This window comes from Rhinatrema bivittatum, chromosome 17, assembly GCF_901001135.1.
Source record: "Rhinatrema bivittatum chromosome 17, aRhiBiv1.1, whole genome shotgun sequence".
Classification (NCBI taxonomy): domain Eukaryota; kingdom Metazoa; phylum Chordata; class Amphibia; order Gymnophiona; family Rhinatrematidae; genus Rhinatrema; species Rhinatrema bivittatum.
This window is the reverse complement of record NC_042631.1, coordinates 17,699,258-17,723,561: the sequence shown is the minus strand read 5'-3', so window position 1 is coordinate 17,723,561 and position 24,304 is coordinate 17,699,258. Positions and strand designations below refer to the sequence as shown.

Sequence of the window (24,304 nt, the reverse complement as noted above, 5' to 3'; positions counted from 1 at the left end):
CAAGAGGGTGTGCACAAAAAACAGAACATAAACAAGTGCAAAGAAATAAAAGTTACATTACAACAGTTATCTGGCCTGCTGTGGCTAGATAACTTGCCACTTAACCGGGCATCTTCAAAAGGTATCCAGTTCAATAGTGCTGTGTGGACCAAAACCAACAACAAAAAGATGTGAACAGGACTGCAGCGTGATCTCCTCCCTTCCTCTCACCCCCCCAAACCCCTCCTAAATTAGCAACCGTGTCCCGTTCCACAGATTGTGCACCACCCCCCCCTGTCCTGGTTCTGTAAATATATTTAAAGTATGGCTGCCCACCCTCAGTGCCAGACCCCCCCCCCCCCCCCCCAGGAACATAAAACTTACTGCTCCCGGTACTGCTGTCAGGCGAAGCGCTGGATGTGTCTTATGCCTCCTGCTCTGGAAGGGTAAATGTGAGGTTTACCCGATGTAGCGCTGCCTTCTGACTGAAGCAGCACAGGAGCACCAGCAGCGGTAAGTGCTCCTCTCTCAGCGGGGGTTAATTGTTATTGGAGGGATGGGGAGGGAGCCTTATTTTAAATATATTTAGAGAACTGGGACAGCATGGGTGTGTATGTATGTATGTATGTGTGTGTGTGTGTGTGTGTGTGTGTGTGTGGTGCCTGATCTGTAAAATGGGACATTATTGCTCATTTAGGAGGGGTGGGGGTAGGTGATTGGGCCAATAGAGCTTTATTGGAAATTTTGAGAGGAAGGGAGGAGGTCAGGTTGCAGGCCCATTGGCATCTTTTCTTTTCTTTTTTTATGGTCTAACAGTGCGCTTAATCGGATATCATTGACGATATATATGCCCCACATTATGCACAAATGTGTGGCTCTGCCTCTCTGTCTCCGTGCCTCCAGTTTTTGTGTGTATGTGTTTGTGTTCACATGCATATATGAGGGTTTGCATGTGTGTGTGCATACGACTTGATGAATTTGTGCATATTCCTGTATACCAAAGTGCGTATACTGTGAGTGGTCAGCTACCGAGACCTGAATAAGCAGAGTATGTCCACTCTTCACATTTGCTTAGAATGCTCCTTAAAAAAAAAAAGTCTTTCCTGGCTGAGTAAGAGTCATCCAACACCAGCTTTCAAGCAGAAGATATTTTTGCTTTCAATAATACAACAGCCCTGTGCATAAATGAAACCGCCAGCTCTGTCTGGAGCTTAATTATAGTCAGCAGCTGGCTGCTTTTGATGTGCCAGCCCAGGATCCATTGTGAAGTCTCAGCTAGGCTGAGCTGCACAGAGCTGCTTAGACCTGCCCTTTTATTGATCCCATGTCCAGTCAGGTTTTCAGGATATATGGGCAATGCATTATGAATGAGATATCTTTGCATACATTGGCCCAATATTCATTAGCTGATGAGTAATGCACCAAACTTGCATCACAGGCATTGCAATACAATAAATGACATCATTACGTTTTCACACTCAAGGCAAAAGAAGTGGAATTAGTAAAGCCATAAGAAACCACAGCAGAAAGGAGGTCTTTCCAACTGGCCAGGTTAGGCTCAGGTCCTCAGAAGAGGAATATTCAGATTCCCAAGCGAAGAAGGCTTTGATCCCTGGGAAAGGAAAGCTCTGATCTCTAGGTGAGGGTGCAGTTGTAATCCCCACCCCCACCCCCAAAACCCCCCCCCCCCCCCAAAAAAAGCTACTAGGATAGCATCAACAGTGCCCTCCACCTTCCACTCCAGAAAAGGAAGCAAGTTCAAAAAGGTTCCAGGTCAGTGACTTGGCATAACCTGGCAGGAGATCATCCCCATGAGGAAGGCTTTGATCACCTGGTTGGGAAGGTTCTGATCTCTGGGGGAGAAAAGCTCATATTGAGAGATAAAAAAAAGGTCTCTGATCCACAGAAGATGGAGACTGCCTGAAAGGCATTACTGAATGCCTGGAATCTTCTTTTCCCCTGAAGGGAACTAGAAACCCAATGAGAAGGAAATAGCCGGTTAGATGGAGTATGAGCAAAGAGAATTCCTAATCCCGGCGTGCACAGGAGAGAGTCGCAGACTGATCCCAATCCCACAGGACACAGGAGGGAGCTTCAGACCTGTCCCAGTTATACAGGACTTACACAGGATTCATAGGCCTGTCTCAAGCCCACAAGACACAGGAGGGAGTCACAAACCGGTTCTGGTCTTATAGGACACAGGAGGTTTTCACAGCTCGTAAGTATTTTCCAGTCTCATACAACATGAGAAGGTAGTAACAGACTTGTTCCAAACGTACAGACCATTGGAGAAAATTGACTTTTCTCCATGCCACAGCATAGGGGATAGAGGGACAGGTTTGTCCCATTCTCACAAGACAGAGTCACAGGCCTGTCACAATCTCAAAGGACATCCTCAAGCATCTTTAGTGTGTTAATGTAATGTCAGACCCCATGACTCACTGAATGTGCTGCTGTGACCTTAGTGCCCATGGGCTCACTCAATGTGCAGATGTGACCTCATCCTAAGGACTGACTCAATATACAGATGTAACTTCAACCTACTTGGGAGTCACTGTAGGTGCAGATGTGACATTAGATCCACTGGGAATTGCTGAATTAAATGAATGTGAAAATGTGACCTCAAACTCCAGGGTTTCACTGAATGGGGAGATGTTACCTCAAACCCTCTGGAAACCACTGAATGTGCAGATGTGACCTCTGACCCCAGCAACTTACCAAATGGATAGTTGTGACTTCAGCCTCCAGAGAGTCACTGAATGTGGCAATGTCAATGTGATCACATAACCCAGGGACTCACTGAATGTGAAGCTAGCCTGGAAGCCCTGGGCTTGGACTGACTCATCACTGTGGAAGTGGACAAGCAGAGAGCTTGTTGTGGTGGCGAAGGTCTGAGGAGAGATTCTGTCACAGAACCTTCTCTGCTTGGCAGATCCTGGTCTCCTACCATCATGAAAAGTCAGGTAGTCATAAACACACCCAGCGGCTGCCTCCAAGTGAAAGTGATTAATACTCAGTGAGATGTAAAAATAAAAAAAAGAGATTCAAGCAACCAATACATTTGCCTTAACACCATAGTGAAGGTGAAATATGCTTAGAAAGGTGGACACAAGAACCTGGCAAGTACCCAAACACCAAGAAGATCCCATGCTACTGATGCAATTAATAGCAGTGGCTATTCTCTAAGTATAATTGATTAATAGCAGTTAATGGACTTCTCCTGCAAGAACTTATCCAAACCTCTTTTGAACCCAACTACACTAACTGCACTAACCACATCCTCTGGCAACAAATTCCAGAGCTTTATTGTGCGTTGAGTGAAAAAGAATTTTCTCCGATTAGTCTTAAATGTGCCACATGCTAACTTCATGGAATGCCCCCTGGTCCTTCTATTATCTAAAAGTGTAAATAACCGATTCACATCTACTCGTTCAAGCCCTCTCATGATCTTAAAGACCACTATCTTAAAGACCTCTATCACATCCCAGGATACTGAGTTCCCTCAGTATCCTGGGATGTTCCTCATCTGGCCCCATGGCTTTGTCTACATTCAGTTTTCCCAATTCTTCTGTAAATGGAGTTTTATCCACCCCACTCCCAGCTACAGTCTTGTCAACCAGCACTGGTCCCTCTCAAGGGTCGTCTTTAGTGAACACCTCAGATTATTATGTCCAGTTTAGGAAGAAAGGGACCACCTGACTTCATGGTCCCATGTTCCTCTGTTTCAAAGCTTTTTTTTTAGGGCAATTTTCCAAGGCATTGATGTGACTAAAGCATACAGAAAGAGGCAGTACGGGGTAGAGTTAGGGCAGGATCAGGATTTACGTGCATTCTTTTTTAAGTTTCAAAAAGTCTCTGCATAAATTGTGCAAGAAAAAAGTCCCCTACATAAAAAAACATGTGTGAGTTTTTGCACTGAATTTTTCCGATTCTCTTTTCATAGGGAACTTTTTCGCTTTGCAGTAGTCTTTAGGCAAAAATGCACCCATTCCCCTTACAGCCCTAAAACTGCCCCCCTTTTAGGCATTCTTGCATAAAGCAGAGGGAGAACACCTGACCAGGAGATCATGTCCGTCCATCTGTCTGTGGCCTCAAATCACAAGTGGTAGGGCGTTGCACTCTGGCAGGAGTTGAGAGCATGGTAGTTGCAATATCTGAGTTTCACACTGGTCATTCAGACACTGCTGGGTCCAGGAGAATGCCCCTCCCACACCTGTGTACTATTGGTGGGAGCACACCTTCTTGGTGTCTTGGACAGCTGTTGCTCTGCTGCTGATGTCTATAAACAAGTTTCATAAAGCTTGAATGGAAAACTCCAGCGTGAGAGTCCAAAATAGGATCCCCCATTGACTTTAATGGGAACAAATAAAACAAATTAGTTTCTGATGATCAGCCAAACCAAATGAAACAGGAAACCAAACTTTTTTCCCTACTACTCAATGATGTAATATATCCCCATATCTTATATGCATGTGGAATTTTTCCATTTTTTCTTTAAAATGTCCAGTGTAGTTAGAAAAAAAAGATTCAATAGGAGGAAATTAGACTCAGAAGTAATATTTCTTCATGGAAAAGGAAGTGGATGCATGGAATACCTTCCCAATAAAAATGGTGGAGGGAAAAACAGTAACAGAAGGGAAGGTGAATAGAGAATAAAACAGAAAATATTATATTGCCTCTATGTCACGTGATGGTGTGATTGCATCTTGAGTAGTGTGTGCAGATATGGTCACCCCCAACTCAAGAAAGCATAGCAGAACTAGAAAAGGTGCAGAGGACAGTGACAAAAATGATGGTGGAACATCTCTCCTATGATGAGAGGTTACACAGGCGAGGGCTCTTCAGCTTGGAAAAGAGACGGCTGAGAGGAGGACATGATAGAAGTTTATGAAATCACGAGTGGAGTGGAACAAGTAAACAAAGGACGGTTATTTACCCTTTCATATAATACTACAAAAAGGGGGCATTCTATGAAACTAACAACCAGCAGATTAAAAAAAAAATCATACTTTTCCCTCAGTGCTTTTTCACCGCGTGCACTATCAAACTGTGGAATCTGTTGCCAGAGGATATGATCAAGGCAACTGACCTAGCAGGGTTTAAAAAGAGGTTTGGATAAGTTCCTGGAGGAAAAATCCATAACATATTATTAGCCAGGCAGACTAAAGAAAGCTATTGCTGTCTCTGGGAGTGAGTAACAGGAATTAGATCTACTTAATGGGATCTGCCAGGTACTTGCGAACTGGATTGGCCACTGACGTAGACAGGATGCTGGGCTTGATGGACCTTGGTCTGACCAAGCCTGACAATTCCTATGTTCTCATGTTTATGTTCTTATGTTCTCCAATACATAATGTACAATCACCCACCTCCTCCTTTCCCTGTATCCTGCACCATCAGTATCTGCCCTCTCATTTTACATATACGGAGACATCCATACATTCCCTCTCTCTTTATGTCCTGTACCATCAGTACCCACCTTTCTCTCCCCTCACACTGCAACATCTGTACCGTACCCCTTTATCTCTCTACTCTGCACCATCAGAAGCTACTCCCTCCTTCCACATAATCTGTGCCACCAGTACCTACCAGCTCCCTTCCCATAAACTGAAACATCAGCATCTACCCCATCTCCATATTATGCACCATTGGTACCTACCCCTCCCACATATACTGCATCAGCAGTATTTACCCTCTACTTCCTTCCCTCCCCATAAGCTGTAACATCAATATTAACAATTTAACTCTTTCCAGCATCAAGTCCTACTATCAATGACCCCTTAGAGCTCTGAACATCCCACTCTGCTTTAGAATGACATTCCTTTTCTGATACCAGAGTGAGATTTCTGGCTTGATTTATTAAGCTTTGTTTCCTTCATAGACATGGAATAAGAAAAAAGCCCTAATAAATCATGCCCTTAGTTCACTCCTGAGTTTTTCCCCCTCTCATGTTTTACATCACCTTTGGGATCTGAATCCTGCCACAGAGGCATCTCATCTCTTGAAATGAAAAGGTAATTTAATCTCCATATGATCAATGGCTCCCAAGCCCCTAACACTCCCCTAGCACTTGCCCTCACCTCCTGCTCTCATGCTGTCAAGAATAATATGATGCCTGGAATTAGGTAACCTTAGGATGGTTCAAAGCTTTCCTGGGTAATAAGATAATCACCTAGAATCCAGTGAACTCAGATTTAAGAACTGAGACAGCCACTGATGTCACACATCTTCTATTTTTCTCCCACCCCTGGCATCCTTCCTCAAAGGGCACTCAGTTTAATAAGAATTTGACTGAAAGCCATCTTCTTAAAGCAGCAGTACCAGCTGATTCTTACACACATCAGGTCATTCCATTGTTTTTATGTCCTAGTGCAAATTTCAGAATAAACTGTCATCTTTCCATTGTATTTAGAATGTTAATCTTATTTGTAACAAACTCTGTTTTGGGGCAGTCAACACGATATTCCCATTCTACCTTCTGGATTCTACTGGGATATTACAGGGGGTCATTTTATGTTGAGTTTCCAATGGGCTAGTATTTGCTCAGCCTGGCCAGTTTTATTAAGAAAGGCTGGTGGCCGGCAGGACCTTTACACTGGCAATACAATAGGACAGCAATTTGCCTACTACAGGACTGTCCAGACTTTGAGTCGGGACCCCACATGGGGGTCACAAAACTTTCAGTTGAGGTCACAAGTGACCCAGACGGCAACACTTTACAGGTCCCAGCAGCATTAAGTAGTGGAAGTCAGTGTGAGGCCTGTGAGCCATACATAGTAGGGGTATGAGGGTTGGATCAGGTGGACAGGAATTGACTGTGAAGGGTGAGGGGGTGGGAAATGAAAGAAAACTGACTGGGGGGTGTGAGAGAAGAGATGGGGGGAAGGCTGGGAGGTGAGCGAGAGGAAATAAGGGATGGCGTAAGGGGGAATAGGGAGACAGAGGAGCAATTGGAGGCTACAAGAAGGGCTTGGGGTGAGAAAGGATCATCTAGGCGAATGTGAAAAGGGCTAGAGGGAGTGATAGGATCTGTAGAATCAGGTGGAGGTTAAGAAAGGAGGTTTTCTGGACAGGGTGGAGGCTGAGAGCGGGTATCAGAAAGGAGAGTGAAAGTGGAGTGATTGTTGGAGGGAGGCTGCACCTCTGCTAATTTGTTTTGGTCATTGCATTCATGTGAATTTTCAGGTACTAAAATCATGGAATTTGTTGCCAGAGGATGTGGTTAAAGCAGTTAGTGTAGCTGGGTTCAAAAAAGGTTTGGATAAGTTCTTGGAGAAGTCCATTAACTGCTATTAATCAAGTTTACTTAGGGAATAGCCACTGCTATTAATTGCATCAGTAGCATGGGATCTTCTTGGTGTTTGGGTACTTGCCAGGTTCTTGTGGTCTGGTTTGGCCTCTGTTGGAAACAGGATGCTGGGCTTGATGGACCCTTGGTCTGACCCAGCATGGCAATTTCTTATATTCTTAAGTTCTTAATTCTGCACTACTGTGGAGTGCAGAATTTGCACAGAATATCCCCTGCACAGAATTGCCAAATTCTGTATAGAAAATGGCAGAGGAGACTCTGGCATGCTACGAATGGCACGTGTTCCATTCACGGTGAAGATGAAGGCCCCGGTGAGAGTGAGTGTGTGTAGAGAGGTGTGTGGGGGAGAGAGGAGGGGAGGGGGTGTGAGAGAAAGGAGAGGGGAGGGAGTGTTAGAGAGAGAAAGGGAGGGGTAGGGGAGGAGGTGTGAGAGAATGACAGCAGCGAGGGTGGGAGAGCATGGGGTGTGAAAGAGTGCAGGGGAAGTGAGAGAGCAGGAGTGCGGAGGGGAGGGTGTGTGTGTGTGAGAGAGAGAGAGCAGGGGAGGTGAGAGATACTGAGGGGGAACGAGGAGGGTGTGAGAGAGAACTGGGGGGGGGGGGGGGGGTGTGAGAGAGCAAGGTGGTGCTTGAGTGTGGGTGCCTATATAAGTAGATTGTGAAGGGATTGTGTATGTGTGAGAGAGAGCCTGTGTGAAGGGGTGTGTGACAGAGAGACATAGGTAGCCTGTGTGAGGGTGTATATGTGAGAGAGAAAGGGAGCTTGTATGGGTGTGTATGCAAGAGAGAGGGACCCTGTATAAAGGGATGTGTGTGTGCGCACGCGCGAGAGAGAGGGACTCTTATATGAGGGAATGTGTGTGTGTGAGAGAGTGAGGGATTATGTATGAGGGTGTGTGTATGTGCACTAGAGAGAGGGAGCATGTGTGAGAGAACGAGGGACAGAGGGAACCTGTGTGAGGGGCAGTACTGAGAACAGGGTCAAACTCCGAGAGTGGCGATAGAGTGGAAGGGGTTGAGCCTAGAGGTGGAAGGGAGAGATACTGGCAGGTGGAGGAGTTGGGGCCTGAGTGGGCACAATGGCCAGGGGAGTAGGGAGAGAGAGTGGAAGGGACACTCTTACAGAGAATTTCTAGGACAATTCTGCTCAGAATATTTAAAATTCTGCATCTTTAAATAATATTTTTTCTGTATTAATTTAAAATGTAATTATTTAAAGACTGTCATGTAAATTATGTTATGTTGACCAATATAAAGCATGCAGAATTGTACTTTTTTTGTGTGCAGGATTCCCCCAGGAGTAATCTATGCCCAGCCCCGGGCTGTGAATGCTATTTCAGCAGCACCCCCTTGGCCCAGATTGAACTCCATTTTAAAGCAATATTAATTTTGAGTTTGAGGTGGCCGTGCCTGTCAGTCTGTCTGGCACAGGAGTTGACCATGGTGCTGAACAGCCGCGGATCAGGTGGAAATGGGTCGGATGGGTGAGAATCAAGCTGACGATTGGGGGTGGAAGAGTACATGAAACCTGATATAATACATCCCGGAGTTAGGGAGTTTAATTTAAAAAAGCTGGGAGGCTGGAGATTCCTTACAGCGTCTGGAAGGAATATTTCTGTATCTAAAGTGAACGTGTGAGAGGGCCCGATGACACAATCCTCTTCTTTATATGTTTTGGGTGAGGGAAAGGGCAGTTTAAAAAAAGAAAAGGGGGGACTTTTTGGTCCCGTCCCCCGCCTCCTCCCCGGGTCCATTAATAGGTATCACAACATCATGCAAAGGATTAAATCTCTGGAAACAAATGCTCTCATAAGAAGGGTGACTTCCTAAAAATAAAGACATCAATGAGGCATAAAATGGAGACAAATCTTCGCTCTCAGTTTCCATAGCAACAGCAGGCTTCAGGTGGACTTAGCACGTGACAGGGCCACGCTCATTCTTGTAGTGCATCTTCCCTTTGCCCCCGTTTCTGCAAGTCCTATTTCCGCCCCTCACAAACATGGCGACGGTAACAACACTCAGCAGAATTGAGTATAGGGCACGTGGTTCTGTGCTCCTCGGGCGCTTTGTTAACATCCTTAGATTCGGCACATGGGAGATTACAACTGAGAAATAATTAGACCGAATGAGCAGAAAAACCGGCAATGAGTAGTCGAGAGCAGCCGTTCCACCGCCGTATTATTGTTTCTCAGGTCGCAGGGAGCACGAACAGCTATCGATCTTTCCAATTCTATAGCGTAGAATGAGCTCCCGTCGGATCGGGCGCTAGATTTACTCAAAGCCCGGCTGGAGAAGATGGCGTCGGTGTGGGACGAAGCAGAGGTGTGGAAGGAAAATAAAGGAAAACCGGAGCGAGTGATAGAATAAGGGAATTCTGGGAGGTGGTGTTAAACTGTTAGAAATTATAAGGCGGGTAGAAGACTGAGCTGGGGGTGGGGGAAAGAGAAACAGTAACTAGAAGGAATCGGAGGGAGAGTGGCAGAAAATGACTTGTAAGGAGCTCTCTCCTTCCCGAATCCCTGCGTCTGATCGTTTCGTTTAGTTGTCTATGCTCGAGCGTTTGTCCACATGGCCCCGACTAAGTAACTCTGCGGAGTATCTGCTTTTATTCGCGTTAATAGATCACGTGTGCAGTAATTCGAGATTCTGTGTCTGTTGCTTCTTTTAAAAGGATCTACCTTGTAATTGCATTATGTGTATTAGCTATACTGGTCGGGGCAGGAATTCTGTAAGAACGGTCGCTGCCTTCCAGCATGATCGGTGCTTTCCACAAATGAAATAATTTATGCGAGACGTTTTCTTCCTTTAGCAGGATGGAATTGGGGAGGAGGTACTGAAGATGTCCACGGAAGAGATCATCCAGCGTACACGCCTGCTGGACAGTGAGATCAAGGTGCGTGAGGAATCATCTAGGCCGTGCTACAAAAAAAGTGTCTGCGGGTTAGGTGGCTCTACAGAACTATTGTTTTTACTATGAAATGTATTAGAATCAAGTAATTGGTAGTTGGGAAGTTGCAAAAGTGTGCTGGATTTGCTATGGATCATGGGTTGGGTTTAAGAGATTATCACTATTGTTGGAAATGTTTTCTGAACTATATTTCATAAGATAATTGTGTGGAATTGGGACTTGCTAAGGCCATCAGCATGTTCAAACTTTCTTGGAGCAAAAGAGAAGAGGTGTTTGTGTTTTATTATTTTATTGTACTTAGCTTTGATTTGTGGAGGAGGTGTGGTAGTATGGCCTGTAGTGGTCTGTGAAGTGAGAAGACAAAGCCCACCAAATGGCCCCATCTTTGCATATATTAGTGTGGCGTTTTGATGTATTTGGTTATTCCCATGTGTGCCTCATGTATGTAATGCATAAATGAGAATGGCTTTATGAAGGATTGGGGGCTTATTATCTGGTACAGTCTCTGATATACAACAGATATGGTATAGTTTTACATTGAAGGAACCGATTTATCAATTGGTCAACTGAAAAAATCTGTTAAGCCATCTTTAAAGACATGCAAGGCCAGCACATGATATTTTTCACATGCATTTACATATGAAAAGCTGGTAAGGAAGCTATAAAGTAATGTTTACTGAAACTACACAACCCGTTCATTCTTTGCAAAACCTTGCAGGAAACCTGAAAATAATGCAAATTGGTTAAAAAGCTTTTTCTCCACATTAATTCCTCTCAACACACATTATTTTAATGGAAAGATTAAAGCAAAACCAAGCAGATTCTTTTTTTTTTTTTTTTTTAAATAACAAAACACCACAAGGAATTTTTTATATAAATGTTGATTTCTTTCATTTCATTAATTCTCAGTTCAAGCCCATGTGTAAATGAAGGCTCATGGTTTCCCAGCTGCAGTGATGATCACCTGGCTTTGAATGTCCAGCCATCCAGGGAGCTTGTGCTTGGGAGATGCTAGTGGGGAGCACACATAGAAAAGTGTCAGCTAACATGATGAGTGCTAAAATTAGAACAAAAAGGGCCGACCATTATCTACAGTGTAGATAATGTACCTCAGCTCCTCAGGAGAGTTAATGGCACACATTTATTCTCTGTAGGGGCAGCCTTTTGCCATTATTTATCTTCTCTGTAACATGTTCCTCTGTAACTTGTGTTTTAGATCATGAAGAGTGAGGTCTTACGAGTGACCCATGAGTTGCAGGCCATGAAAGATAAGATCAAAGAGAACAGTGAGAAGATTAAAGTGAACAAAACTCTCCCTTATCTAGTTTCCAATGTCATTGAGGTGAGCTCATTCTTTCCTCCCAGCTATACTCGACAGGCCCAAATGAATAGCAGTGAAATGGTTCTAGGCAATATGTGATATTGAGGCGAGATGCTTGTGAAGGCTTAGCAGGTAGGTATGGCATGGAGGGGGTTAATGGGTACTTATAGCTCCGAGAAGGTGAATGATGCAGTGGTGTATTAGAGCCAGTAAGAAAATGGGGAAGTATTTTATTAAATTTCTTGCAAAATTTCTCAGAAATTCGTTTGTAGGAGGTTGGTCTTGAGTGGACAGACTTTCTTGCAACTTCTTCGATTACTTGTAGGGGTCAGTTACTCAGACTTGCATTCAAGGGGAGGAGGAATAGCCTAGTGGTTAGAGCAGTGGACTATGAACCAGGAGACCAGGGTTCGAGTCCTGCTGTCGCTCCTTGTGACCTTGGGCAAGTCACTTTACCCTCCATTGCCTCAGGTACAAACTTAGATTGTAAGCCCTCTGGGGATAGAGAAATACCTACAGTATCTGAATGTAAACTGGTGTGATATCTCAATTGAGATTGAATGTTGGTATATAAAATAATAAATAAATAAATTTTGCAGCTCCTGGATGTTGACCCAAATGACCAGGAGGAGGATGGTGCAAACATTGATCTGGACTCTCAGAGAAAAGGAAAGTGCGCTGTTATTAAAACTTCCACACGCCAGGTAAGAGGTTGCGTGGCAGGTGAGGTTCACAATATTTTTGTGCCTTGGAAGTTTTGCACGTCCCATGCCCGAGCTGTGCAGATCAGGGCTTCACCCACAGGACTACTCTGGCCTTGATCCAGGAGAAGTCTTTATTCTGAGCTGTCATTTCATTTTTATTAGATTCAGTGCCAGAAGCCCTGGGTTTCCAGTAGATTCATATTTTGCCAAAACTGTCTAGCTTTTGAAAAAATATAAGTCCTTGCAGACATTAGAAGGCAGTGGACCACTTCCAAACATTGTACAACACATACCTGGGCGAAGATTACTGCGAACGCTCCGCTTCTGTTCCTGAAGTTTGACAGGCAGAACCAGAATCACAATCTTGGTCTGAATGCCAGGTTTCAGAAAATGTAATTTAGCAATTTCTGAGCCAGACAAGCATGCAACTCATTAATTGGTTCAATTTTCATAAACTTTCTGTACTTGCTTTTCTCAGGGTACATTTTTTAGATTTAAAAAATATTAAGGATTTTTTTTTTTTTTAAGAAATGTGGCTTTAAAGGATGTTGTGAAGGTTGGTATGAGGCAGGGAAAGAATAGGAATAGAAGAGATCTATTTAGTGCTTGGGATCCTGTCAGGTATGTGTGACTTGGCTTGGCCATTGTTGGGAACAGGATGCTGGGGGGCTGGATGGACCCCTGATCTTCTTCTGTTCTTATGCTAAGCTCTTGGCATGCTAGTGTTATATACACCATTCACAGGAAAGCCCTTCATCCCAGCCCCTCTCCTCTTCTGATCCTGGGGGTCTTCTGTGGTGCATGTAAACTGGTCCAAGGTCCCTCTTTCTTTGGGTGTGCTAATGCTCCAGCTCTTTCTCCTGCAGACATACTTCCTGCCTGTGATTGGATTGGTCGATGCAGAGAAACTGAAGCCAGGAGATCTTGTGGTGAGCTCTCAAGTCTTTTGTCTCTCTGGGGCTTTAAGTGGGGTCACCCTGAACAGACACAGAGATGGGGGCTTTTCAGAAGCTGCTTGGTGCCTATGGTCAAACTGGAAACATGAGAAAATGTTAGAAAACGGGTGCAAATTGTAAAGACAAACTGGGGGTGCAGAAGAGGGAGGAAAAACTCTTTTGACTTGTCTGCGAATTTATACTGGAAAAGAGAATCTCCCCATGCAAGTCTGGGGTTCTGAGCAGCACTCTGTCCATACTGGGTATTCCTTTGTATTAAGCTTTATGATTTACAAATGCAAAAAAAAAAATGAAGATTTCGGCCCTGTCATTGGTTCCTGGTGTGTTCTTTTGGATCATTGACGTGATGGCCGGTTTGGTATTGGGCGCATACACAGTTGAAAGCATGGGAGAGGTCCTTTTTTTGTCGTAGTGGTTACTCTTCACTGCAGTACGATGGGAGATTACTCTTTCAGAGGAAGGGTCAGGGTGGCATTTCACTGATCACTCTTGCGGTCTGTTTTCATGTCACTTTGGTTATCTTGATATGCCTCGCTGCTCGATGTCCTCATTCTGCGCCTACACAGATGTTTCTCATTCCCCTTGCTGAGTGCCGTTTCGCTCTGTTGTGCCCGTAGGGTGTGAACAAGGACTCTTACCTAATTCTGGAGACTCTTCCTACAGAATACGATTCTCGAGTCAAAGCAATGGAAGTGGATGAGAGACCCACGGAGCAGTACAGTGACATTGGTGGGCTTGATAAGCAGATCCAAGAGTTAAGTACCCCTGATAGATGAAGAGGCACGAGCCATCCCCTCGTCTTACGGAAGAGGCTGTGTCTGACTTGATTGCTGTTTTTCTGAGGAAGGTTAAATGCAGGATACCTGGAGGGCTGTATATCAAGGAAGTGAATATATACATTTACCCTCTGTTATAGTGAAGAAATGTAGATATAGTGGAGAGGAAGGATACAAGAGGGTATGTGAAATGGCCTTAATGATGGAGGAAGCGGGACGTAGGGGAAGGGGTGGGGGCTGCTGGGGTGTATCTATAAATAATTGGGTGTTTTTCTGCCTGTGTAGCTGGTGGAGGCAATTGTGCTGCCAATGAACCACAAGGAGAAGTTTGAGAATCTTGGCATCCAGCCCCCCAAAGGCGTCCTGATGTACGGCCCCCCGGGCACAGGGAAGACCCTGCTGGCCAGAGCCTGCGCTGCCCAGACGAAGGTGAGGATTCTGACCGGGCCGGGCTGGTGGACTCCTAGCACCTGTAGCTATGCTGTGTGGATTCAGTTTGCCTCTCCTTCTTTCTCCTAAAGGCCACCTTCCTTAAACTGGCAGGCCCTCAGCTGGTGCAGATGTTCATTGGAGATGGTGCCAAACTGGTCCGTGATGCCTTTGCATTGGCTAAAGAAAAGGCTCCTTCCATCATCTTCATTGATGAACTGGATGCCATCGGAACGAAGAGGTGAGAGTTCATCCCCCCTTCAGCAGACAAAGACCTTCCCATTTATCCATCCCTCGGGGCCAGGCTTGCCCTGGATGACTCTGGAAGACGATTTCCTGCACTGTTTTGATTGATCAATGAATCAGATTTGATTCTATGTTTTGGTTGTCCCCCGCAGGGTAGTGATGTTCATTTTGATCTTCAGGACACGTTCCAGGAGGAATATTTTAGAACATCACAGTATCCCTTAGCTCTTTTCAGACTTCTGCCCTTTCTGTCACGTTGCTTTAGTGTTTACCATTTGCATATTCCTCTTCCAGGGGGTGCGCGTATTGACGCTCCGCTTTGATGCGGTGACCCCCCACGCTGCAGGGGTCAGTGACGCCTGGTGCTGGGATTCCCCCCTTGTATTAGTGTAAGCCCATCCCTCAGAGGAAAGAGTGAGCAGCCACCCGCTGCATCCTGAGAGTCTGAAATCTCTCGTTACTGTCCCCAGGGAATTGCTCTTTAAAATAGTAGTCATTTTGTCAAGCAAAGTCCTGAAATTACTGAACTACCTCAGGCCTTCGAGAAGGAAGTGATTTCTCTTCTCTCTGGCAGAGGAAGAGCTCCTTTCTATTACCAGCTGGTTTCGAAATCATTTCTCCCGACTTTGCTTGAGACCAAACGTTTACTAGCTGAACAGGAATGCTCCTTGAAAAGACATAGGGCCATTTGACTCAATCCTTTCTCAGGGTTGTTTTTAAATCATTTGGCAGTGTTAAAGTTAATGGGGGGTTATCCACAGAGTTCAAACTGAATAGCAGAACTAGGCAGGGCCACCCCCTTTCCATGGAACCGTTAGCCATGCTAGTTAGAGAAAATCAAAACATCGGAGAGGACAGACAGGAACATCAGTCAGTATTGTGTGCAAATAATGAAACTGAAGCTTGTTCCAGCGGATCTGAATGACCTCCTGCCTTGGAGAAGAGCTGATCTAGGAATTGAGGGAAGGCTGCCCAAATGTATCCGACATCTGGGAACATGACAGAGGCCCTAGTGCTGGGAGAATATTTAATTGATCCCTGGTTCATCCGTTTCCCCGGGAGGTAAAGGTGGGCTCATGAGCTCATTTGAGCACTTCAGGCAAACCGGATGTGTGAACAGAAGATAGGAAGGGGGGTTCCCAATGTCTCTGTGACTGCATCCTCCAACATACAATCAGTACAGCTTGAAGGGAAGTCAGACAGCACAAGGACACAGCTGGCCCTGTGTATTATACTCTTCATATCTTGCATCAATGTTCAGTGTCCCACACACAACTCTTGTTACAAAGCGTACAGTATATTTTTTGTGATGCTGTGAATCATATTTTTTTACATCCTTTTCTGCGCCTTGGCGAGTTTAACATCCGAGTCTGCAATGTACAGACTTATAATAGGACAGGAGGTGAGAAGAGTTAGGCCTGTCCGGTCTGCTCAGTTTGATTCTTGGAGTGGTGCCATAGACCAGGTGATCTCTGCCTTTCTCTTCACTTCTTGGCTACCCGGGATCCTCTGTGTTGATCCGGCGGTTTCTGGAATTCCATTACTGCTTTTGTCTTCCCCCCACCTCTGCTGGGAAGTCAGGCCATGCATCCACCACCTTCCCAGTAGGAAAAAAAATAAAAACATTTTCTGATGTTACTGCCAGGTCCTACCCCCATGGAGCATTTCTTCCTCTGAAAAAGATTTGCTTTGTGCACCTTTTGAGGTGTTTGAATGCCTTTCTCGCATCCCCTAGGGTGTACATAGTTAGGTCCACCTCTGCTGGCACTTTTGGCTAGTTCAGCATCTGGGCTGGCCGTCTTCACCGGCCTGATGTGTGCATTTGGTGAGGACGGGTTTAGTCACATAGCTGTCTTTTCCTCTAGGTTTGACAGTGAAAAGGCTGGCGATAGAGAGGTGCAGAGGACCATGCTGGAGCTTTTAAACCAACTGGATGGCTTTCAGCCGAACACCCAAGTCAAGGTAACAGTTTGTGAGCTGGCATTACCCTGAGCACTCTGGCCACCTTGGTTAGCTTGGTTGCCTTATTTGCTGTTGTTGGCATTTATTAGATGGAATTATTGGTTTTATTTAAAGGCTTTGCATGTGTGTGTATTTGTATAAATAAAAGAAAATTATAAGGGTAATTTTAGAACCGTCCTACTTTGAAAATTAGCAGGACCACGTGTCCCTTAGTGCAGCATAAGAATACAGAGTGCAGGCCTAAATGCCCACGCAAACCTTTAAAAATCAAAAGTACGTGTGTAAATAAGTGCACCCCCGCCCCTAGGATCGCCTCTGCAGTATGCGTAAAAGGACACACAAAACTGAGCCAATGCTTCTGAAAATGACTCCCCGTGTGCATAAATAATTCGGTTCACGAGCTTCGATCCTGCGACGGAAGATCAGCCCGGTCTTTAGGGAGGACAGGAAGGAAAGTGGGCGGAAGCAGAGCGGCTGTGCCAGAGAATGCTAGGGGTTTCTGTAAGGTCCCCGTGCCCATCCCATCGTCTCTCATCCTATTGTCCATTCTCAGGTGATTGCTGCCACAAATCGGGTGGATATTCTGGATCCTGCCCTGCTCCGGTCTGGGCGACTGGATCGGAAGATTGAATTCCCAATGCCTAACGAGGAGGCCAGAGCTCGAATTATGCAGATCCATTCCAGGAAAATGAATGTCAGGTATAAAGAGGGAGCAAAATCTCTTTAACGTTTATCGTAAATGCTGCAGCCCCATCCAGCGCGCACAGCGCAGGCTAGAGCCCTGGCAGCGAATGTGACAGTGCCCCAAGAGATTCTGCAGCTCGGGCCTGTTACCTTGAACCCTGTGCAGGCACCCGACAGGTGCATTCAGCATTCTTCTCTTTTTTTTTTTTACAGTCCTGATGTAAACTATGAAGAACTTGCCCGTTGTACAGATGACTTTAATGGGGCCCAGTGTAAAGCAGTATGTGTTGAAGCAGTAAGTACCCTGCGATTGTCCTCAAAATATGCGTGCGCCATCAGGAATGGGGTTTTGGTGGGTCAGCTGCTCCTTATTCTAGTATTTAGTCACAGTTTACGACGTCGAGGAAGTCCAGGGGCCTGCAGAGAGAGGAGTGGGATCTGGGAGCACTAGGGCAATGTAACTGTGAGGGGGGATGTTTAATAGAAGTAACTTAAGCTGAGTGGATGCTATTCCTCTCGTAATGGATCTGGACGTGCTACGCCAGTCAGGGTGTAGTTCTCCTTTTAGATGTGTGAGACCCAGCTGCTTGCTTCTCTGCTTGCTGCAGGGGATGATTGCGCTCCGCAGGGGAGCCACGGAGCTTACGCATGAAGATTACATGGAAGGAATCCTGGAGGTTCAAGCCAAGAAGAAGGCCAACCTGCAGTACTACGCGTAAAGAGCAGGAGCGTGTGTGCGGTGGGGCACCCGAGGAGGGAGGGAGGGCGGCTGCTCCGGACTGGACTATAAACTTCTGTTGCTCAAGTTCCCAAAGGAAATTTAAAATGTCCCCAGCTTTGGGGGGGGGGGGGGGGGAGTTAAAATGCAGCCTTGGGGTGAGTGGAATTCCAGAGCAGTTACTTCCTGATTTTTTTAGAAGGAAGATGAAGAGGTGATAGGGTAGAGGAAAAGGCTCCCTGCGCTCTCCCAGCTCTGGTTACCCATGGTGCACGAGTTCTGCCGTTTTGAATATAATTCCAACTCGGGAAATAAAAAAAAAAAAAAAATGGTGTGGCTAAAACGAGTGCCTGTATCTGAAAATGTGATGTATTTAGGGGAGATCAATTAAAAAGGCATGTGTGACTTCTGTCCGTACCGCATAACTCTGTTTAGGTAGCTGGGCACGGATTCCCATTCACCCACGGCCTTCCTTTCATCACAGCCTGCACTGTGAGAGGCCAGCGGCCTTCCCTCAACACTTTGATCAGATCGTCGATGGTCCAGGTCACGACATCTAGCACACGCTGTCCCTGTACCATTTGCTCGGGACCCAAGATCGTTACTGAGAACGTCTTATGTGAAGAACAAGGAATGCGTTTGGCTGGTGCCTTCCTCTCAGCAGTATGGGAGTAATTTTCCAAAGGATTTACCTGTCTAAAAGCAGCCGACCTTGCAGCAATTTTCAAAAGCCCATTTCTGCACTAACGCATGAAAAAACCTATTGACAATTGAATAGCATCTGGTGTAGCAATTTCCATAAGCCCACTTACACATATAAAATCCCCTTTTAAGTGAGTAATTCCTTTGGAAAATTGCTCTCTACTTGTATAGCATGAGTAAGGAGGACAATAACACAGCCTGATAACTTATTACTCTCGCAATACCTATTATAAAAAAACCAAACCAAAAACCCTGAGAAATAAAATAAAATAAATATATTACTGGCTTCAGAAGGAATGTCCTTAGCACAGATGTGTAACCCACAGCTAAAAATACTTTGCACGATGTTATGGTAGAAAAATCTTTCCTCTTGGTTCTTACTTCACTTCAAGCAAATTCCAGTGCCAGAAGTCTGTGTTCTTTACTACAATAATAATGGCAGAGGATGTAATAAAGGTAAGGGTATTGAAGGCACCAGAATGAAAAACTAGGTAGCAGTTTGGTGTTGTGCCCGGCGTCAGGGCTGTTAGGGTCCTAGCATCCGCTGAGAAGCCACAGCATGCCTACCCTGGTTTGTGCAAAGATGTCCCCACCCAATACCTCAGCACCTGAACCAAAGGAGGTTAGGCCGTGCTGGGTTTCGTGTTAGGAGTCACCACCCAGGAAAAGGTCCTTGGAGTCCTCTGTGCACGGTGGCAGTCAGGAAAGCACACGTAATGTTAGGAATGGTGAATAACATGGAGAATGCCCTATTGCCTCTGTTTCAAGCCACGCTGCAACTGTACTTCCAATATTGTGTGTGCTTCTGGTCGCCCCCATCTCACTCCCGGGGAGAACAATGGCATTCTTCAGGCTCCCTGGCTAATAACCTGCCAAGGACTTTTCCTCCAGGAACTTGTCCAAACCTCTTTTAAACCCCTGCTATGTCAGTCGCCTTGACCACATCCTCTGGCAACAGATTCCACAGCTTGCTCGTGCGCTAAGTGAAAAAGTACTTTCTACAATGGTTTAAATCTGCTGGTTGTTTCAGTATTATTGGAAAGAATAAATAACCGTCCTTTATCGAGCCGTTCCTCCCCACTCGTGATTTTATAAGCTCCCATTGTGTCCCCTCCCAGCCGTCACTTTTCCAAGGTGAACAGCCCCAGCCTGCGTAGCCTCTCCGCAGAGGGCAGCCATTTCCTTTCTTTTATCAGTTGCCTTTTTCTAGCCTCTAGGTCTTGGGGATGTGCATTCGTTTCATTCGTTTCGTTTTCATGCTTGTATAGGAAACGAATGAAACGAATGCACATCCCTAGGTCTTTCGTGAGATGGGGGCGACCAGAAGCGCACACCATATGGGAAGTACAGTTGCAGCGTGGCTTGATGCAGAGGCATTAGGGCACGATCAAGCTGTGGAATCTGTTGCCAGAGGATGTGATCAAGGCGACCGACATAGTGGGATTTAAAAAGAGATTTGGACAAGTTCCTGGAGGAAAAAATCCATAGCATATTATTGGCCAGGGAGCCTAAAGAATGCTATTGTTCTCCCTGGGATCTGCCGAGTACTTGTGACCCTGATTTGGTGATGTCGGACCTTGACTGGTCCCAGGACGTGGCTCCAGGATGGACCTTGGTCTGACCCAGCACGGCACTTTTTAATGTTCTTATGTAATTCTTCCTAAGGTCCGCAAGGCTTAGTGTAAAATTACAGTGGAAGGTAACTGACGCCATCAGCCCCCGCAAGGAAAGAAGACGACATTTAAGCACTTGAGAAGGAGCTAGTCCATATTTTAATGTAATTTTTGAATTACAATTTTTATTTAAAAATGACACTTCTTACATACATTTACAGTATATATTTGAGATTTTTACATGCCAGTCATTTATATTCACATGATCCTGCTCTGGGAGGCTGCCGCCTGCTGCCGGTGGTTGGCAGCGCCGGCTCTGCGCAGCCCCGGACAGGAAATGGGCCCGAGGTGAAAGAGGCCCGACGTCATTGAGCGACTTTGTTCAGGCTGAAAAACGATGCAGGCGCCATTCAGCCTTTCATTGTCTGTGCTTACAATATTTCCTCCAACCCTTTTAAGGTGACGAGCTTCAGCTAGATGAAAGAAAGACGATGCTAGGACGGGGGGGGGGGGGGGGGGGGGAGGAGAACCTTGGGAGGGACACACAAAATTTAAATTTGGCTGGGGAGCAGAGCTCCCGGAGAAAAAGGAAGTGGAATGTAATGAGGACCAGAGTCTCGTGGAAATTTTTTTTTTATTTAGAAAGAGGACTTGCCTTTATGTTAGCCTAATGTTTCATTATCCTAGCCTGTGCATTTCTTAGTGTCTGTTCTTGAGTAATTCACCTTGTCACTTTGGGTTGGGCTGGTTTAAAATGATTGCCAGCAAAAACTCTTTTAGGGGTCCTCTCAGTCAAAAAAAAAAAAGTGTTTTTTTTCTGCTAAAGTCAACAAGTAGAGTCGCAGCAATGGTTTTATTTTTTAACTGGAGGTTTAATCCTCTTGCATTGGCAGTAGTCCTAATGCCATCTTTGTCCCCAGTGGGTTCGGGTGGCAGAGTACCCTCCCCAGGGAGCCTAACTCAAACCTAGCCCCAGTGCAGCATTTACGTGTGGACGTGGACAGGCGGCGATTAATTCTGGTACTTTATAAACGGTGCTGCGGGAGCTGTACAGTTCATAAAATGTAGGTGCAGATGTTTCAGTGTGCACACGAATATCTCCATTGCAAGACCATATTTACTTTCTCTACCGATTTTAGAAACAAATGTACATGTAATATCCCCAATTTATAGGCGGTAACAGGTATTGTATAAGGTACTTGTGCGCTTGCTTGAAATCACCTGTTTGCCTATACCTCTGCCAGGTCCGGTAGGGCTCCAGTTCTCCCCGACCTCGCACCCAAACACTGCCGCTAACAGACAAATCCGATTTGACATATGCAAGTCAGTTAACGGGTAAAAGTGCACAAATAAGTTCAGTACTATAGATGCTTGTATCGTTTACAAAATGGCAACTACTTCTAACCCATGGTCTGGAGTGCCCCAGCCTGCCCATCTTTTTTCTGTAGATAAAATGTTTGCACAAAATGGAAAATACATGTGTGTTCTTGCCATTTATAAAATAGCTCATAGCTTGCATCTTAGCCAAAAGATGAAGATAGCTGAGCAGCAGAGCTAACTACTCTTACATTTCTGTGTCAGATATGTTATTTCCCCCATTTTGTGTCTATGAGAAATGTGCTTGTTTTCACAGCGTGGTGCTCTCATGTATATGTTAATAACCAGATCCCACTAGGATAGAAACCCTTGAGGTTAGGAACAGATCCAGAGAGGATTCAGAAGGGTTAATGTGAGGAATTTGGTTGTTAAGGAGATGAAACAACTAATGGAGCTGCAATTGAGGATTTTTGTAAATAGCTGTCTGCTAGCCTGCAGCGACCTGACTGTCTTACATTGCCTGATACCCGCCTGGGCTGTGTATAGAAATGGAGATTAGGAGGCCTTGCCTTGCCTGATTGGATAGGATTCCAATCTCTGATTACTTGGCTTGCAGATAGTAGTGCCATAAGTCTGGGCGGGTCCCTGCCACTGATGGTCGTGGTCTGAAAGAGAGGATCTGCAGTGCTCCGAAACCATGGGAGTCAAGAGCACTATACATAAAAATGGAAGTAAGAAATTGCAAATCTTAATCCAATAACCTGTACTTAAGGTTTTTACTTCACTCCCTGCTGTGCCAGACTGAATAATGGTGCCATGAGGATAAGGGTCTCTGAGATGCAATCAGCTCTGCATAGGAAGAGGAGAACTTACTCTTGCAGAACACAGGGGGGAAAAGGCACAGGTAGAGGAAGCTTGCAGATGATATACAGGGGAGGGGAGGGCTTGCAATCCTCATACAAGAGAGAGCAAGATCATTTAAAAGGAACCAGTAGCCACAGGAATAGCAGGTAAGACTGGCAACCCTCAAACTGGGGAGAGGGAGAATAGCTGCAGTTTCTGGATTCCAGGAAACAGGCTTTACACTCTTAACTAGGCCAGAAGAGGGAATGAGACTGATTTAACCTGAACATATGCTGATCTGATATTCTGTCCTCTGGCATGCTGGGTCCTATTTTGGAAACGGACTATTAGGGTGCAGGCAAGCATACGCACTAGTGCCAATGGAAGAGGCTCCTGTTTTCCTGTACTGGCCTGTAGAAATTCTCTGTCCTAGCTGGTGTATGAAGGAAACACGTGCAAGATCACATGATAAATGAATAACCAGAATCCCGGTATCTCGTGAGCAGTAAGCAAGACAAAAAAGTTAATAGAAAAACAAATAATCTGGAATGGCTGAGCCCACCTAAACTAATGCACCTGCTGATTCTGCCCCAAGAAAAAAAATCTTCCCTCTTTTTACAGCTCAGCTCACCCAAAGAATCAAGCCACTTAATGACATAGTTTATGCAATCGAGTCTCACCACTAACCTAGCCCATTCAGCCTGCCAACTGGTTAAGCGCACTCAATGACTGACTTCCTACTCAACTTGCTCAAAGGCCCAACTCACTCGATGATCCAGCTCGCTCCATTTTTGTCAGTTTACTTATGGGATCCAGTTTATCACGACAGGGTAAAGTAATACTGGGCTTTGGGACACAGGAAAAATTAAAGGGCAGTAGTTCTGACCTTGTCAAAATATAAAATACATTCATCTTTTACCAAAAGATTTCTTCATAGGATGGAAAAAAACACTGTTAGGAAGCAGGATTGCTGATTTTAATATAAACCTGTTGCTTTCACCATGATCTTAACCATTAAAATATGGGTTTTGACATCATCCAATAAGCATCTGTACCGTAGGGTTGATGCATGTTGGTTGGAGCATGTACTCTCGGTGGCTGACGGGCACTGGTGTGTGTACACCTTCAGGGTTATGGGCCTGTGCCAGGAGCAAGAAGGCAAACTTAAAACTTAACCACTGTCGAGTTTTGGCAGCACATTTCTTAACATGGCCAGAGCTACTCTTTTGATATCAATTGTATATCATCATCAGTCATTAATATTTACCAGATATCTCCGGGTAACTTCTGATATAGAAATCTCCTGTCAGAAAATACAAGTCTGGCTCGCTCGTCTATATTACATACATACACCACTAGCGAGGCAATTAGTTGAAGTCAAAGAGAGACCAGAAGACTGTGTTTTAATCTTTGTGGTAGCTTTAGTGGTGATCCAGGGGAGGCCAACGTTGTCACAGCAAGTTCCATTTGCAGAATAACTTGATATCCTTAAACTGGAATCTCTCTGGATCTGCACCTGAAATCTGAGCAGATCATTATGTCCACTCATCTTTTTGTGCTTCACAAACTCATCAAACCTCTTGGTTTGTTTTTTTTTTTTTTTAATCTTTTGGCGTGGCAGTTTTCTTCTTTTGGGCTTCCATTTCAATCAGAACCAACTTCTACTGGCCATGAGCCCTTATTCACAACTCTGAGGATTGTTGTTTCCTCCTATTTTTATATCTCCCCGGTTCAGCCCGGCTATTGCTGTAACAATCCGGGGCCAGGAGCCGCCAATTGTGGCTCCCTCCAGAACCCCAAGCCTGGCTACTAGGTGTTGATGTTGAGTAATGGCTGAG

At 45.2% G+C, this 24,304-nt stretch overlaps 2 protein-coding genes across 7 annotated transcripts in view; one reads left to right on the top strand and one right to left on the bottom strand.

Moving 5' to 3' along the window:
- The window catches only part of SLC39A13 (solute carrier family 39 member 13), a 140,144-nt gene that overhangs the window by 66,055 nt on the left and 49,785 nt on the right, over positions 1-24,304 (bottom strand). The window lies entirely within an intron of this gene.
- Positions 474-18,396, top strand: LOC115079051 (26S proteasome regulatory subunit 6A). 5 transcript variants are annotated; one of them, XM_029582054.1, is made up of 12 exons: positions 474-492; positions 10,097-10,180; positions 11,412-11,537; positions 12,116-12,220; positions 13,087-13,149; positions 13,794-13,931; positions 14,238-14,381; positions 14,474-14,622; positions 16,493-16,589; positions 17,143-17,288; positions 17,487-17,568; positions 17,882-18,396. In XM_029582054.1, exons 2-12 carry the CDS (start codon positions 10,127-10,129, stop codon positions 17,990-17,992), a joined length of 1,215 nt encoding a protein of 404 aa, XP_029437914.1. In that variant the 5' UTR covers positions 474-492; positions 10,097-10,126; the 3' UTR covers positions 17,993-18,396. The 5 variants fall into 5 exon arrangements, with proteins under 5 accessions (XP_029437914.1, XP_029437913.1, XP_029437912.1 ...); XM_029582053.1 differs by lacking the exon at positions 474-492 and adding an exon at positions 9,272-9,295 and having other exon boundaries at positions 10,100-10,180; XM_029582052.1 differs by lacking the exon at positions 474-492 and adding an exon at positions 9,272-9,295.